This window comes from Amaranthus tricolor, chromosome 1, assembly GCF_026212465.1.
Source record: "Amaranthus tricolor cultivar Red isolate AtriRed21 chromosome 1, ASM2621246v1, whole genome shotgun sequence".
In the NCBI taxonomy this organism is placed as follows: Eukaryota; Viridiplantae; Streptophyta; class Magnoliopsida; order Caryophyllales; family Amaranthaceae; genus Amaranthus; species Amaranthus tricolor.
The window spans coordinates 4671952-4691412 of record NC_080047.1 but is presented as its reverse complement, the minus strand read 5'-3'; the positions used below and the strand labels follow the sequence as shown (position 1 = coordinate 4691412).

At 33.1% G+C, this 19461-nt stretch overlaps 1 protein-coding gene across 1 annotated transcript; it reads right to left on the bottom strand.

Moving 5' to 3' along the window:
* Positions 1-1821: 1821 nt before the first annotated feature.
* LOC130813952 (uncharacterized) lies at positions 1822-16640 on the bottom strand. Its single transcript, XM_057679895.1, has 15 exons — positions 16075-16640; positions 13989-14415; positions 13730-13904; positions 11197-11336; positions 9776-10979; positions 9602-9702; positions 9355-9499; positions 8858-8926; positions 8725-8770; positions 8118-8428; positions 7826-7905; positions 7569-7704; positions 3635-3827; positions 3466-3548; positions 1822-2264 (listed from the first exon to the last, which is right to left on the bottom strand). Exons 1-15 carry the CDS (start codon positions 16181-16183, stop codon positions 2130-2132), a joined length of 3354 nt encoding a protein of 1117 aa, XP_057535878.1. The 5' UTR covers positions 16184-16640; the 3' UTR covers positions 1822-2129.
* Between the last annotated feature and the right edge of the window lie 2821 nt (positions 16641-19461).

Genomic DNA, 19461 nt, shown 5'->3' with positions numbered 1-19461 from the left:
TTCGATGGGTTGATTGGGGTATTAAATTGAGATATCTTATTTTATCGTGTAGACAGCGGATTCGTAGACAGAGATTATTAAGAGCGTATGTTGTCTAGGATCGCGTGACAAGGTAATTCTCAATGTCCATCTAATTAGGACTATCCCGTTAGTATTATGTGCTAAGTGATAATTAATGTGTTTAAATTTGATATGACATTATTTTGTATGATATTGTGTTTTATATATTCTCAAATTATATCTACTATTATTTTTGTCAAACTTGAATTTATAATTACGATTTTGATAAAATTTATATTAATAACGAAATTAGATACGGTTTAATTTTGAAAGAGAAATATTTATAATATTATTATTTTGATGAAAGTTATATATTATTTTAATAATGATTGTAAATGCGATTGAATTTGGGATGAAAATATTATGATATTAAAATTGCAATTGAATATTCTTGAGATATATTTTTCTTGGGAAAATTTATGATCATAAAATAAAATGTATAAGGTATGTTTGATTATATGTTTGTGTGCACGCGACTAATTATTAAAATATATTAAATCACGTAAAGTGTAACACGAGGGAAATGAAGCTCTTATATTTGTTGTGATCCAAGTATAAGGGTGATGAACAGGTTGTCCTGTTTGGTTAGTATAGCTGCCGACATGTATTATTATTTCTGATACTTGATACGATGTTTGGTCTTTCTTCTATTTGTTGTGATCCAAGTAGAAGGGATGTGCACACTAGGGTTCTCTGAGACTACTCTGCTGGCCTTGAATTATTTGGGGTTACGACCTCTTGATGAAGTAGATATAGGGGTAAAGCCTCGGCCTACTGGCGTTCTCGTTCCCTCAAATTAAAAATTGATTATGTGTTTGTCATTATTAAATATCAAATTAATAAATTGGTTTATGTGATATTATATATTGTTTTTTTAAAATTGTTTTTCTTTTAAACTCAGCTATATATTTTATTTTCTTAAATACTTTTCAAGCTTAATCGTTTTACGGGATGGAGTTGGAATTACTCGATTTCCTGATTTTGGAAGTTTTTCCTTTGTTTTTCTTGCATTCTTATGTTGCAGGTTATTGATGGCATGGGAATCGTGGAGTGAGGATCACTTAGAAATATAGCTTTTATTAGAGTTGTATTTCAGTTTAAATTTTACCTTAGGTTGTTTAAATTTTATATGGACATAGATTACATTTCAGTCTTTTCTTATGTTGTAAGACCCTTTGTTGGATTTAAAATTATTAAGTTATTTCTTAGTCGTTAAGCCTTACATTTATTTTATTAGAAATAGATGTGGCGATAACACTCCCATGAGTAGGTTTTGGTTCATGTTTTTCATTAAAAGTGTTTTCCAAAGTTCGGCCTATTCTGAGGATGTTACAGAAACGGTTTTAATGAAGAATTTGTCTTAATTAGGGATTTACTGGGGAGTTTAGATGCAGTTATGGTCATTTTGCTACTACGCAAACATAGATTAATGATAAATTCTTAACATGTAAACAGTTTACGTAAATCCACCAAGTTTTCAAGCGGTAAATGAGTGTATCATGGTTGTTAACCAAGTTTTCTCATTTTACAATGAGGCACAAAACAAAATAGCTTAGAGTTGACATTTTAAGCTTTAGGGGTAGGTTATTAAAACTATAAAGTAGGATATTAACATTTTATTGTTCTTACATAATGTAATAATTTTATCAAACACTTGGAATGCAAGCTCAACAATAATGATCTCCATGAAGCAGCAATGCCGATGGTAGTACCGATGTCAAAGCTGACGGAGCGTTTAAGACTTAAGAGGCAAAACATAGATTGGAGATAAAGAATTGCATCTAATCATCTACAAGTACCAAATTGTATATCTGAGACAATCTCGAAATATACATTTACGCAGCACAAATAGGTGTAATAACAGGGCAAAAGCAAATTGAAAATTCTGTGGTTTATCATCCTCAAAATTTACAGAACTGAACAATCCAAACAAATGATAATCACAGACTTGTTGTAGAAAGGCCAAAATTATACCATTACAGATATGCTAAAGACTAGATCATTCAGATGTATACTTGTAAGGCTTTGGGTTGAAATTTACAAAATGTAATGCAAACATTTTGAAAAGATCAAGCAACCTTGAATTCTCCAAACTTGTGTTTTTCTTCATGGAGCTGCTTGAATACAGGGTCTAACTCTGGGAATGTATACAAAAGTAAAAGTTGGAGAAGATCCATGACAAGCTGCTTCAGACACACAGATGACTGCCAAAAATAGATGATATCAGAAGGGTGGTTTCTAAAACCCACCATTATAAGGGGAAATAGTATCAAGTACTTACAAATCAATTGACCGTGCTTTTTTTAATATGCTGGATATTTCAGTCGTTTCCACAATACAATTAGCAATCTAGCATAACAACTTATATATGTTTCACACATTAAGGGCATGGTATCACCAACTAATTAAGGGCATGGTATCACCAACTAGTTTTCTTTCCCTTTTTAACAATATATATTAGCAAAAAATGTTCTTTAAATTCTCGATACCACAAATATAAGATGAGAAGCTAAATTCACATGATAGTTTCCCTTTTTCGATATAATTACAAATAACAGCCAGTAAATCAGAAGCAGTGTCACATTGCCACATAGGAGCAGTAATATTATTTTCATTACTCATTTGGAAAGAAAAATGTAAAATTCTTTTAGGACAAAGGAGCATATCCAATCAATCAATGATAGGTTACAATTTGAGAAGATACTAATGGATAAATGCATTTCTAATTCATGTGGAGCACATTGCGCTCACAGTAATAGAAAGCTTTAAAAGTCGCAGCAAGATAAATGGAGACGTCAAGATGCAGTGGGAAATAGGAAGCGAGCCCTGGACAGCAGATTGGTCATTTGTCAGATGGACAACTCAACCAATCTGCTATTTTAAGCTTCTTAAACTAAACGACAAGTCAAGGGTTGGAAATATTGACCGAAATCTAACAAGTAAATGTAAATCCCTTATCCAGTTAACAAGCAAAGGGTATACTTTCCCTCAATTAAATAAAGCAAGATTAAGTCTTCACAAATCTGAAATCTATTTTCATTTAGAAAAGCAGTCTTCATTTTAATTTTAGACAAAAAACAGAAAGTGAATGAGAAAACTCAAGGTTTGTTTCCCTCAATTTCTATGAGCTGCGAGAAGAGTTCATAGCTAACTGAAAAGAATGGAAAAGGAAAAGAAAACTAAAATATTAAAACGGCCGCCTCTATTTTATACATACATCACAGATGCACACAAGCATGCGCGTGTTAACAGTTAGACCTTGGTAACAGTTTCTAGGTCAGTATCTGAATGAAAAAACCATTTTGTGGTGCACGGTAAGCTCAATCATGGATCAGAAGAAAGCTTAAGAAAACTGCAAGTTGGAAGAAATGCAGAAAATTGATTCTTCAATCTGAAACAAGTTACCTGGAGGAAGTAGTACAGATCCTTAGCACACTGTTCATACTCCTTACGTCCAATAATGCTTACAACAGCAGAAGGGGCATTATCTGCAATGAAGATTTTCCACTAATCATATTTCAAAATGCAGGATGAGGAACAAGTATAGTTCTGAAATTGTAATTGGGTAACTGACCAATCATTAGCTCGTAGACAAACTTGGCACGTCTTTCAGCCTCACTCTCTTGAAGTTCAGCAGTTGTATCAACATCCTCTGCCTTAGGTGATGATAGCTGACTTGGAGATGGACTTTGAGATTGGCTACCAGAGGCAGGGGGTTTTTGCCTGCTAGGATGCTTTGTTATGAATATTCCATCTGGCCAAAGTATCTGCATTCAACTTAAGTGTTAGTGTCTTCAACTACTGGGATGCAGTATCTGCTAGTGAGATAATAACAATAAAAACAAATTCAGCAAATCATCCAAAAACCTACAAATATCAGAAGACATTATCAAGCCCAAGTCATGGCTACTGTTTACAACGTAAGTAATCCTATGAAATCCCCCATTTTTAATTCCACCAAAGAAAATAAAGAAATGATAAAGAGAAAAAGAACAATACTTAATCCCAAGACCTAAAAGGAGCCGTAGCCTAATATAAATAGAGGAAAATAATAGCAAGACCTAAAAGGAGTCATAGATTCTTGAGCCAACTCATAAAACCAATATCTAGTATATTTGTAAGACCAAGCAAGATCAGCACAACGATAAATAATAATCTAAATATGCTGTTGGAAAATAACACTCAATCCCAACTAGGAAAAATACTCCTGTTTTACATCACCATTAGCTAAGCAAATTAAATCTCCTGGACCCTGGTTACTGATTTGATAGATGTTGACAGCACCTCAGGCCAAGTAGGAATAAAATCATACGTAAGGTTACCAACTCAGCCTGATGTAGCATCAACTCATAATATACTAGAATCATGAAAACAAGCAGCTCCAAAACCTCTGCATGTATACTCACCATCAAGTACCAGGTATCAGCCAAAGAAATTATCTTCCACTTTGTGCCAAAACTTCTAAGTTCTAAGCGATCAAAAAAAAATATCAAAATAACAAACTTGCTAAAAAAATATTTTTCAGCCAGGTGTTTTGACATAGCTTATTGATTTCTAGCAAGTCCCAAACGCATAATGTTTGTTTCCACTGACCAATAGTAAGGTCCTAAATAGTTCCAGTCCAACCAAGTGAAATCACTGCAACTTATAAAAATTCCAAGTTATCAATTCAGCCTCTCTCTAAATAAAAAAATCACACCAAATCACCCAGATTCAACCATGACGTGAGTGCATCACCAGTCACCACCACTATGCAACAGCCCTAAACAAATCTTCACAAGAGCCACAAATCTTAGCACACAATCATTGTTGCAAAGGGCACAGTGTGAAACCTGAGATCTGAAGTTGGTTATTTGAAAAGAAAAAAGAGAATGCAAAAACAACACTACAGAACAGCTCTAAAACATAAAATCTTGCCCACAATGGATGATTACAGAGTACATGTTGTGCAACTCGAGATCCTATGTTGGTTATTTTAGGAATAAAAAGAGGCAACAATACTTAGTAGATGATGCCATCATCAAAATGCATCATACAGCACTAGACAACACCTCTGTAAATGAAACAGATTATCTAGAAGCATTACAAGCTATACTCCACCACGTCCCCCATATTGCTCCTCATGAATTGAACCCAAAACAAAACCTTGAGAAATGATGATAGAACCAGTACTATAGCACCTGATTCTCATCCATACTTCCATGATCTTAACCTTTTTTTCTCTTTGTAACTTAACACTTGATTGTTCTTCCCTCTCACTCTACTTCCAATTAATATTCAAAACCCATTTTAATATTCATGCCAAAGTCAACTATTTCTGCCCCATCATCACTTAGGTACAATTATTCTACCTCTTGTACTTGATACTTGCAATTATAATGGAAATGGCCATTTGCCAACCTACCACCCACTGATAAGGTAGCCAAAATGTGTAACATATAGACTGTTCTATACCTAGTAAATATAAATCATACAGCAAACACTTCCCAGATATTGGTCAAGTGCAAGACTGATCATCTGATGCAGCTTCATTTTAGTCCTGAATCCAGCCAAGAAATTGCCTTTCCACCAACAGAAACAGAAGGTTAGACTTCTTGTCCCCATCTTTTCTCCTGTCTGAATCTTTTCTTTTCTCCAAAAGAATTTAACACAAGGCTAACGTGATTGCTTTACCTACTTTAGGGACTAGTACTAGTCTACTAGTGAGTTGGGGCTCAGAAGGCCCATTTTATTTCCTTTCCGGAATCATCAATCAATATGCAATAAAGATTTACTAATGTAAATCCTATTTGCTTATATGATACAGATTTGAAGACCTTATAAAATAAGAAAGTACAGATCCTAATTTTCGTGGGGATTAGATTGCAAATCACAAAATGAACACGATCATAATAATTGTTTAGTAGTCTTGTCAAAACCTAAAACTCAAGCCAAAAATCTCACTTCAACTTCATAAATCACACATTCATATAAAATATACATCCTATGCATTGATATAGATTTGAAAATGTTATCCCCTATGATAATCTACAACACTAAAGTAGTACTACCAATGAGTTACTTACGCACTACTGAATAATTTAAGAGAGAAACATCTGATGCATCAAACTTAAACTAAGACTAACTGAAATCAGATTTTTGTTTTGCAGAAACTCTCAAAAATCTGTAACAGTAATAGCTAAAAGACATAAAATATATTAACCAGTCAAATCTTTAATAAACAAACTGCTCCACTATGTCAACACAAATTCTACCCATATTTACCAATTCAAACAAGATGATCCACAAGACATCCATTCCTACACTTATTCATAAAATAAACAAACCCAAATGTTGAAAAAACCAACTAAACAATCAATTTTTACTTGGAACAACTAATTAATGGAAGTTTTTCCCTCAAAAAATGATTGGGGATTTCAAATAACCCTAAAAATTTTGAAGTTTTGGAAATAGTTGACCCAGGACAAAAAATAATATATATATATATATATACACTCTCCGTTTCTTTTCAAATGTCCCATTTGGTTTGGGCAAGTTTGACAACGCACTAATACTACCCTTAATATCTCTAATTGTGCATATTAAAATTAAAAATTATAAAAACTAGATATTAATAAATCTTATGTTAGGACGAATCAAACAAGATCTCATTTGACTATGTTTTAACTTAGAAATTAAGAATAAAATACAAATTAAGAGTAAATAATAGATAGTGTCCAAAAACCAAATGGGACATTTGAAAAAAAAAATGGAGGGAGTATATAGGGATAGGATCATGTGAAAACCACTAAAGTGGTAAAAATTGAAAACCAAAATAAGATATACATATTGTGACAAAAGGTAACATACTATCTTATAGGGAGTACATATTTCTGTGAAGGAAAAAAATACATATTATTTACAAAAATATCATCTGGATATGTACAACTTTTAAGCATGTATGTACACCTTTTAGAAAATGTCCAATTATTTACAAAATTGCCACTGGAAGATGTACATCCTTTAAGCTTTTATTTACACTTGTTTTCAGTTTTCACCATTTTAATTAGTTTTCATATGATCCAAATGTTGTCGGTACGTTTTAGCAAAAAAAGTGTTACTTTTAGAAGAAAAATATATTTTTCAAAAAAAATAAATTATACTCCAAGTAACACGTTTTTTCCGAAAAGTAACACCTTTTTATGTAAAAAGTAAAACCTTTTTTGAGTTCTGTTCAGAATTTTTTTTCTTAAAATAACACTTTTTTGCCGAAAAGTAATCCACTTTTTTATCAGGCAATTTGGTTCTCGCGGTTTTCATATAAGGATGGTTCTCATTTGAACTTCTTCCTATATATATATATATATATATATATATATATATATATATATGAAGCCAATGATCTTTCATCAGAAACATTAAAGGGATTCCAAATTGGAAAAGATGCGTGTTAAATAAACATCACACCTACCATGAACACATAGATAACTTTTAAGTTCATGATCTAATAAAAACAGCAATTCTCACACCTGCTCAACCCTCTTGATCCCTGAAGCAACAATAGACCCTCTCCGTAAACGCTGGATCTTTTCAACCAACCAATCATCAAGAGCATCACCCATTCCCAACTGCAACACCTGTTTGACTACCCAAAAAGCTTTCCGCCTAACAAATAGCACAAGAGTAAAAGAGGATAAGCTTATACACGTGGCATCTAACAACCCTCAACTCGAAAGATTAAAAATACAATGACTTTTACGTTATAAATCAAAAAACCAAGTAATACCTGATCCATGCTCCTTCCCGAAGCTGAAAAACAACATCTACAAATTCCAAAATGGGTCCAGTAAGGTTTGGTGGCACCCACTGAAATCAAAGGACGCCAGTCAATCAATAAATGGTGTAGCAGGTAAAAGACACTACCCAATAAGAATACAGACGAATGTGATTGTGAGTACAAGGTAACTAGTATAAGTGTTCCTCTATTCTGTAATTTTTTAAGAAAAATAAAACTAAGTACCATTATTTTAACTAAAATTAACAAAGACACAAGTTTCATATGTTTGTAGTCTTAGCACCTCCTCAGGAAAAGTTGGATCATCAACAGCATCTTGTTTCACATCCCCTGCAATTGCGTTCCCTTTTCTTCCAACATATTGGTCAGCAGAAACTTTTTTTTGTATCTTGTTATCTGACTCTCCACCTGAGCCCTTTTTGGCAGGTGAATTTGTAGTGCTTTTCATATCACATTTCAAACCATCCATAGAACTATGATTCATCCATAACGATTGATCGTTTTCAGATTCTGCACAATCCGTCCTAGTTTTCAAGTGGTTCATCTTTGGGCCTCCACGGCCAGATAAGCTTGCAATGTTTTCATGTGACTTAACTGAAAAACAAAAGGCATTAAAGATATAATACCAACAGATAAGGGGGGAAATTTCAGGGTATTTTCTTCTCAAAAAGAAAAGGAAAATTCCCTAGCTACCTTTGTATATGGGTAACGCCCTCCTGGTGTTTTTATTGTTAAAAAAAAATAAACTGGCAAAGGAAAACATACTATGTGGCAGACAAGAAATCCTAAAACCAAACAATAGAATACTAACAGAATTGAAGCTTTAAATGTATGCTGATATTTCTAAAGATGAAAAAGTAACTATACTTTACTAATAAAATAAAGCTCACCTGTCAATGTCTCAACGATAGAAAAGGCACTGGAAAATGTGTAAGTCTGTGCAGTCCAGAGAAAACCAATTAAGAAACATTATAGATGTTGCAACAAGTAATAACACAAACAACAGCCCCACTAATAGCAAACCTGAGAGTCAATGCTTAGGAAGTCCCACACATCTATTGATGCTGAAATAGTTGGAAGCTGCATGAGCTTCTGAGGAAAAGAGAAAACATCAAAGAGTTATTTAAGATGGACAACTTTGATTCAATTACAGCACAACAAAACAACAACTATGTTTCCAAAGCCTTAATTCCAACATGGAACCGGCTACATGAACCAAAACAAATCAGCAACGGAAATCGCCATTAATAAAGACTATACTTTATTTGGCCCTATACAATACTAATTTACAACTAACACTACAGCAGAAGAGATAGAAAAATCAAGTGAAGGAAGAGATTGGGGAGGATACGGATAATTTACAGGACAAACCAAAACAAAAGAATAATAATTAGTAAAATCTTATCAGAGATGATAAATAACTATCAAAACAATACCATTACACAACACATAACTCATAGTAATGCAAAGGACTGTCAATATATGATGTGGAAATGGCAAGAAAAGAAGGAACATATAACCTTTAAGTATTGATCAAGCAATTTACAGCGTTCTAGTATTACGGGCACATCAAGGCCAGTAGACAGAAAATGTTTTGGCGGTAAGTGGAGATTGTACTCTGGATATTCTTTCAAACGTCGATGTAGCTCCTCAAAATGTCGATATCTATCAAAGGCAAACTATTTTAGTAGTGTGATGATAGAAGTGTCATCCTGGATTGGGAAGAGTTTTGACACAAATAGAAAGTGAATTGAAAGCATTAGGCACCTTCGTTTAATCGACCAACTGTTATTTTCAGCATCTGTGACTGCAATGGAATAAACGGCAAACATTTTAGAGCTACTCGTGACAATATTTGCGCCTAAGACCTGTAAAAAACACAAGGCCATCAGAAATATGCATTCCTATGTCATAGCAAATAGTTGTTGATCATTCACATACCTCACATCTCAACTTAAAAAATGTATCTCCTAGGAAAGTACTTTGAGGGGAGTTGGCAGACGATGCAAAGCTTCCAGGTAACAATGAAGCAGCAGATGAAGAAGCAGTTGTTCCACTCTGAAGTCTACCCATAGTCTCCATGTCATAATCATCACTAGAGTCATCATCTTTCACATTTGCTTTCAAAGGGTGTAAATCTTGTCCATCTCCTGATAAAAAGCTTGTCCTCTCAACCTCTTGCCACAATGACGTCTTCTGACTGCCTAATCTAGACCTTTTCCGGCCACTTTGCTGTCTATGCAACCTTTGATGCTGAATTTTGTTAGTCCTTTTACCCTTCTTTCCCACTAAGCCCTCAAGTGGATGATGGATATGAGAAACACCAGAATTCCGATTAGTTCTACCATCCCAAACTTTGGTGGTTGGAGAATCTAAACCTGTTACTCTATTTTCTTCATCACCTGAAGAGCTTTGACTGCTCTCAGAATTTGTCTCATCCAAAAGCATAAGTTTGCGCTCCTCATCATCTTCATCTGATGTAAGCGGAGGTGGACTCAACGTATTTCTATCAGCATGTATGTACATGGTTTCAGACTGAGGCCTCAAATTGGAACCACGAAGAATAACTCCTCTCTCAACGGAAGCAGTCTTGAGTCCACTTTCTTTCTGTTTTATGTTGACATTTGAAGAATTAACTGTATTAGATCTCCTTATTGAAGGATCTCGAGGAAGAATATGATTCACTGCTTCAGCTTCATTATTGTAATTTCGCCCCTTGGACCACATATTTTCAAAGTGTTCAGGAGCAAGAGCCCGTGTTTTCTTGTGAGAAATATAATCCAACATATCACCCCATTCACCTCCAGAGGCAGACCGATCAATGTTGCTACTAGCAGCAGCTGCAGGTCCCATAGGCAGAGAACTCCAAGAACGAGTAGATCGGGCATCAACTGAAAGCAAAGGATCCTTGGAAGCATCTTTATTGTCAACCTTCCCTCCACTGAGGTCATTTAAAGAACTTTTAGATTGATTGCTCTTAAGCTCAACAAGTTCAACGCCAGTGGTAGAGGGATCTGGGAACGGTGAGAAATTATCGGAAGTATCTCCATTCTGGTTTAAGAGTGAGGAATCATTTGCCGTTGCACCTCTCCCATTTCGCTTCTTTGCAGACATTACTACTTGTTCAATTCTTTCATTTATAAACCTATGGCAGCATTAAGAATAACAAAGAATATCATCTAATATACATACATATATGACCCAACAACAACAAACAAGCGAATGACAATACGCCACATCAACATTAGAGAAGGCAAGACCCAAATTCTGAAAGAAAGGATCTTCTAAAATAAATCACACCAAGATATACTAAACCCAAATGAAAAGACAAAAGATATAAAATATCAGATTTCCTCCGATACCTGGGATTGGCCAAGTTTAGAACTGGTCGAATTACTGCACAAGCAAGAAGCTCTCGAGAAACATAATGGAAGAAAGAACACTGTAGATCTTCAGGCTTGAAAGTTAAAGACAAGACACCATCCATTATGTGCTGCAATACCTGTTCATATACAATATAGCTTATAAAAACTATGTAATAAACTCAGAGAGCAGATTTGAACAAACTGCAGCCAAAAACTCTTTAAATATAAAAATGACTTGACTCATTGGAGGAAGAGAATAACAATAACAAAGACCTTACTGCAGGAAAAATAAAAGGTATTTTAATACTTTCACAACGAAGCTCTCAACTAAGTCATAAATCACTAAATCAGTAACTGAGACCCCGTATATATAGCTTTGCTGCATGTATCCAAAAAAATGAGGTCAAACAATAATATATACAAAGCGGAAGACTAGTGGCCATAAATTTCTTTCTACAGAGTATGTTTCAAAGTGTACCAAGGCACTTGAAAAGCAAGAAGAATCAATTATATCTCTGAGTAAGACTTTTTTCTCTTTAGAAGTTCTAGGGCTTTCTATCATAAAAAGGGTCCTTCTCCTCAACAAAATGGCTGATGAACTCATAGAAAAATGTTGATCCAGATTTTTTAACGATATTAGTAATTTAATCAACCATATTTTCCTGTAACGCAAATCTGCCATCAAGCTTGAACATCCAACTTTAATATTTCTAAATTTCCTTATATCGTTGACCAATTCTAAAGTTCCAAGTCTAACTATAAAATGCCTAAAGTTATGTGATTTCCCTTTTTTTCTTCTAACTACCATATTCCTTGTTACAAGCAGTACCAGATAAAATTAGTCACTTCAAAAAAAATACTTTCACCCACAGTACGTCTCAGCGAGGATAGTCAAACTTTTATTGTTCCAAATTTCCAATGTGATATTTGTAGAATTAGCTAGAGAATAAACTTTGTTTCAGCTTTCATGTCCCACAGCATGTCCTTCAAATTCATCCTACATCACTTGGTATAAGATCAAAATCACTCAACAATAATATATCATGAAAAGAGCAATATTTTGCCAAAAAATTAGTGTTCAAAGTTGAGCCGTATAATGAATAATGACCCTGGTATTATGGACAACAGATATCCAACTTGATCATTGCCCCTCGCAAACTTCAATCACCACTGGACTATCACTATTCAGCTACCACTGAACTCCAAGCATGAAATATTGAATTGCTTACATATTAGTTTTGAGATTGTTAAAAGTTTAAAACCCTAAAATCAACAATTCTAGAGTCATAAGGACAATCAGGTGTTGGCTGAAATGGCCATTTTGAAATCTATACAACTTTATATATAAAAATCACCACATATCAACCATCACAGACTACACATAACCGCAATAAGGTACACTAATACTAGCAATCATTACCACAGTTGCTAGAAAAATGAGACTAAACCTCTTCCAAACTCAAAGCATCCTCTCTGTTACCATTTCCAATACTCGAGTCACAATCACAGCCACAAATCTCCATTCTTGTCACCACCATCAATATTTCACCTACCATTCTAATACAAGCAAGTACCTCTTGCAAGTTACAACCCCCTTTGACGAAATCATTTCCGATCCATACATATATCACATATTGACAAGAGCTCTAAATACCATGTCCCTTTCATTTGCTCCATCCACAAGACCAAACAGCCAACAATATGCAAGTTTAATTGAACCCTCTTCACACTCAAAGAGCTCCTCCACCCCCACTCCCCCACCCCCCAAAAAAAAGGAAAAAGAAAAAAGAGAAGGCTCAAATCTCCCAAAATGATGCTAAACTGCTCACAGTCATTGCCATTAAAATGGTATGCCACGACAGCTAATCAAGGGCCATTATTATCAACATCATTCAGTAAACCACAAAGATCGTCAAAGAAAAAACCGAGGAAAAAAATGAAAGAGTTAACTCCACAAATGATCAATACTTTTTCTTCCAACAAGAAAAGAAAGCAAACTATGTATTGTGCAAATTAATATTGTCGACATCAGCGCATTGTAAATGTGTTTGAGTTTACCATGACAACAATGTATGCCAAGACAACTGCAAAAACATAGCAAAAGTTGTTCCTAAGACTGAAACTGCAAACGCGCTCGTATTCAATATTTTGCACTATAGAACTACTTGTCTTTCTTCAAAGCATTTATGTGGTAGCTTCATGGTTCCATAGGGAACAGCGAAGTGAATTAATGAGTGAAAGACCAGAGAAACAGAGGAGAATAAAAAAGTCATTATTCTTATCTATTTTGATTCCAAAATTTCGAACCTTTTATATCTTGTGAGTGTATAGGAGCACTCACTTTTCTTTCAGAGTTGTTTAAGAAAATGAAAGTGCTTCAAGTTTCAAACTAACAACCCACTTACCTAATATCAATAGTCAATGAAAAGTTTAAGATACCAGGGGATCAACAATAATCGCAACATATAAATCTCATTTCAGAAACTCAGGGCACAAATTTAAACATCTATCGAGATTCAAGAATAAGCACCTTATGTTCTGACTCAGCAGAATAAAGAAGTGGGTGTAATTTGTTTTCAGCAGCAAGGACTAGTTTCAGCTCCATATCGCGTTCATCAAAAGTAAGTGATGCCAAATTCTTCTTGATCTTTGCTTGACAGATACGAAAAAGTTCCAGATGCTTGCAGATCAGATGAATAACATCCCTGCATCATTTCAGATATATTATCTACAATTAGCACTTCAAAACCACTGACATGAAAACATGAAGGGTGAATGTGAGTTAATACCTCATCAGAAGATCAATGAGATTAATATTCCTCATGCGATGTGCAAATTCTCCCAAAACGCTATTCATTAATTGCACTAGTGCCTCTGGACCATCCAGATCAGGGGTTAATTTGGAATACCAGAGATCTGTAACCCATTCAGAAACTATGTGTCTTGTCAAATGATCAATTGCATCTTCAACAGGAGGGGAATTGACTTTCCTTCTCCAATTATCCATCATAAGGGAAGCTTTAGGACCATCAAGAGGCTTCTCCTGAATCACATCATTTGCGGAAATCTGAGTCTTCTCCATGGAAACATTTCCATAACTCTTGCTATTGTAGGCTGCTTCTTTTCGCCGCATCTCAAAATCCAACGAAAAATAACGGAAAAGAATGACCAGAACAACCGCAGCAGGGAGATTCACCCAAACTGACGTACTTGTCACTTCAATAAGCGTGCAAAACAATCAGTTGCTGACTATAAGTGTGCTTACAAACTTAGCAATATCTAGGAAACTTCAATTCTGAGAAATCTTCCCTAAACTAGCCAATTAAAATAAAATAAAGACAATTATGTGTAAATCAACTACCACATTAGGGCACACTTGCAAAAATGTTCAAGTGCTTCCTAGACCCTGCCCGGAGAGCTAAATTTAAGCATTGCCCATTGTTGTTCAACTAAGTGCTTCCAAAGATGACTAATAACATCTCCAAAGCCAACAATCTAAGCATTCAATTAACACTTAAGCAATGAGAGAAAATTCACTACTATTCAGCTTATTCTGCTGTGAGTCTGCTCTCCAACATCACTTTTTCCTAGAAGATAAAATCCTAATAATCATGCATAATAAACTACAATCTCACAAAAATAAGATTTGTCAGGTTCTATTCTAAGAATGTATTTTCTACAACCAGTAAATAACAAATTTAATACATTTTCCTATAAGAGCAAACATGAATTTATCTTCTAAACCGACACATGTTTTAATTCAAAAGGAGTATAGGGGGTTACAGCACTCCATAGAAGAAGTTGCTATGAAACTTGTTACTCTCTGGAAAAAATAGTAAAATACAACTAATGTAAAAAAAAACTAAATGTAGAAGAAAATGTAAAGAAAAAAAAAATTAAGAAAAAAAAGAACCTACCTACAAGGCTACCACATATCTGCACAAACAAAGAAATTCTTAAAATATCCTCAAACCCTCAATCTCCTTTCTTATCTGCTACCATGGTTCATAAAAAATCAACTACCCACTTCTTGAAACGCTTATTGAGCAAATAGGAAAGGAATCACCAACCATCAAAGATTGCAAAATTAGATTTTAAAATTTAAAATGCCAAATAAATACAGATACCAATCTGTATGCAACTATAAAGGAATAAGGAAGAATTACAGTCAGTCAATAATGTTTAACTACGTAAGCAACATGTGAAATACTGCCTTTGTCCCTTTCAATTTATACCACTTTTCATTTTAGTGTGCTCCACTGATTTTGCACAGTGCTCTTTTTTGACATAGTCCTATCCTCCTTCTAATCTAATTAACAAACTTATTTTCTCTTTCCGTCTTAACCACTCGTATCATGCACTTTTTTTTTTTTTTTTTCTAAATCTCTAACTCGATTCTATTTCCAATAAATTTCACCCAATAATTTACTCGCGCAAATTTATTTCATTTGCTGAATCATATAATACATCAATGCAATACTACTTGTCCGCTAAACCTATGGGACTAATTTATGATTCATGAAGCATACCCCCAATCTTTTATATCTAAGGCTTTAGCATTATTGTTTATGTAATACTTGTCCAGTAATAAACCAAAACAATGTTGTTTGTCACTTTTGAAAACTAATGCAACAATTCCCAATTCCTTAATAAACACCACAATCTTAAAATAAATTGTTTTCCAATGGAAGAATTACATTTCCTGCCTTGGCACCATTTCCCATTCTGAGCTAAACTACCCTTAAAGTCTATAGAACACACAAAATTGTTAAGCTTAATGAAAAAGGGACTAATAACAGTCTCAAATATGTAGTTCAAATACTCCAATATGAACTAAAAAATTTCAATCAGAACAAAATTAGCATTAAAACTTACAAGACATAAGATAAGAAAGACCAACAACACATATTGAAAGAATGACAATTCGCTTCTTTGCTTCATCGACCAAGTCACGAGCAGTCACCAACTGCCGCTGTGTACTCATTTCTAATTTCTCAATTAAATTCAATCACCTTCAAACTCGATCAATCACACTTACTAAACCCACATAATCACCGAAAAAAGCCGGAAAATGTGAGCAATTCCATCAAAATGGAAAACCCTCTAATTGAAATTGATCAGCAAAAATCAAAAAATGTGGGCAAAAATTAGGGTATTAAGCGATGCAATCTACGGAAAAAATTAACGGAAATTGAGGGGAAATGGTATCGGATTGATCTAATTGAACGCGCAAAAAATTAGGTTTTAACGTAACTGAATCTATATATTTTCTGAGTGTGTGAATTAGGGAAAAATTGGCAAAAAATTTTCTACTACCCATAGGAGAATAGTAGTTCGTGTCTTTGTGTGTATAGCTGATTTAAATTTGGGAGTCATGATGTTTGGAGTGCATATAATTACTTCCTCTAATCCTCACTCTTAGCAAATTTACGAAATTTCAACTTTTGGTTTTGAGTATTAATTTTTATTAACACATTTAAATTATATTTTTATTGTATTTATTATATATATATTTTTTTATTTTTTCACCAATAATTAATCTGACAAATTTTATGAGATAAATACAGTATATTCAGAGGTCTTGAGTACTATGTAATTAAGTATGTGTTATATGATTCTATCTTTTTCACATAAAGTGGTTTCAGACCCATTCGAGATGTCCAATCCCAGTAAACGGAGGTCTTATATATTAACAAATTGCTTACAATTCATCAATTTAACGTAGCTTAGCTTGACGATGTATCTTCTAGTGATATCGTTGGTTAGGAGTTTAAATTTTACAAATTTTATATTTTACTCCGAAATAAAATCCCTAAACTCTTTGATATGCTCATATTGTCACATGGAAGGTTATTTTTTTGAATATATTATTTTTATTGTTTATTGAATGTTTAATGATCATGAGTTTTCAATTGAAGCATTCTCTATTGAATTTTGGGTATGATAAATGTTTATAAATTTTAATTTAAATCCATCATGTTCATAATATCAGTAATTTAACGAATAATTTTTCAAATATATACCTATAGAAGAGCGAAATCAAATTATTATATGGTAGTATTAAAAGTCTTTTAAAATTTACTTTCTTTATTTTATCAAAATTTGACTGTTTTTAAATACATTCCAATTAATTTGTCAAATATTTTTTTGTTAAGATTTACAGCTTTTTTTTTTCTATTGTGATTTATATGTTTGACTTTTATTTTGATTTCATCATCATTATCATACCCATTGTATCCCGCTCATAAAGAATTATGATTAATTTTATTTTGATTTTATTTACACAATTGTCTTATTTTTTCATAAAATATCACTAGACTATTTTTTTTAATTTTTCCACAAATTGTCATTTAGGGTAATTTTTATGAGACAAACACAATATAAGACAATTCAACTTACATCTTTATGTTATACCATCATAATGTGTTTATTAGATCTAATAAAAAGTTGAGAAAATGTTGTATGGTAATGGAATTGATCCATACTAATTTTATAAAGTGTAGTCAAATATAATTGTTGAGAAATATTTGCTATAATTAAGCTAATAAACACTAAGATATAGTAAACCAAATTTATAAAAAACTTTTATTAAAAACTTTCTTAATTTTATCTTATAAATACCAATACTCTAAATATTATAGACCAAACTAAATATAAATTTCACGAGTACTACAAATCCCAAAACTACTGTGCAAAAGGAAAAAAAAAAGGGAAAGAAAAAGTGCAAATGGGATTTGGTCACCTGCCTATACAGATAGATCGAAATCACTGCATACCTTTTAAAAAATAATTTAAAAAATGTTTATTTTATTTTAAAATTCTATCATTTATTGTTAATTCTTTGAGCCACTTTTGTACGAGACCGTTTTACTGTGAGACGGATCTAGTACAAGAAAAAAAAAATTAATAATTTGGACCGATTCGATTAAGGTCGTCTCACGATAAGATGGCTTCAATAGTGAATTAGTGCTTGTACAATATGAACTTCAGCTCGTCTTATATGAGTCTCACCGTGAGATGAGTCCATATAAAAGACCCATTAGTACCCGTCTTGTCTAAGAAACCATTTTTTTTAAATAGTTTGGACTAACGGAATTAAAGTTGTTTTACGATGAGACAACAACAATAAAGAATTCACAAATTCTTGTGAGAGACGATATCTTTGAGAGATCATCTCTAATTTGGTCGGTCCATTATATATTTTTTAAAATATTGTTAGTAGACATTAAAATAATATAAGTAGACATTTAGGATATTAAAAGTAGGTATTAAGGATACGGTAAGTAAACATTAAAAATAATATAAGTAGACATTAAGAATATAACAAATAAGCATGAGCTAAACTTAAGATATGTCTCTCAAAGAAATGGTGTGTTGAGAGACAACTCGGAAATAATTAGTGTACAATTTTTTTCTTTGGGCCCTCTCATCCACCCTCACCAATTCCAAATGCCCATGGCCCGCAGTCAGTTTTTCTGAATAAAAAATTCTGATGAGTTGGCAATTGCATTTCGAAATCTCGCACCCAATAAAGCACGTCAAAAAGGCGTCAAACTGCCGTAATGACGCTGTTGTACATTCCACCCTTTCAAAATTTTTTGGGAGCACACAATTTATTAGAATTTGGAATAATTTCAATAATTTTATATTTGTATGAACGTGTACTCAATTTTTTGTGGACACTATTTTTTTAAGTTGGAATACATCTAGAGAATTTTCTACATAAAAAAGATGAAAAATTAATTTTTTATTGAGCGGGAATCAAGCCCCTATAATATTAACAAGGGTGAAAATTGAAGTTTCTAATAAATAAGGCAATTTATGATTGCTCGGTGTAGATAATACTATCTTTATTTTTATTTAATAATTACTTTTTTAAAAAAGAAAATTCATATAAAAAGGTGAAGTTTAACAATTTAATATTTTTCTATTTATTTGGAATTGCACAATTTGACTCAAAGCTCTCAAAATGGACAAAAGAAGTAACAATTTTAGAAATACGTTGAACAACTTTAACATCATGCAATACTTATGTTCTATTTGATTTTGCACATTTGCCGACGTATTATTTTAATCTTAAATATTCGCAATTATATTTGATATAAAATTTTAAAAATTAATATCAATTAATTTTGTATTAAAATGAATCAAATACAATCTCACTTAACTACATTTCAACTTATAATTTGAAAATAATTAAAATTAATAAATAAGATTGAGTATTGAAAATGCATTTTCCAATATAAACGACGCCGTATGACA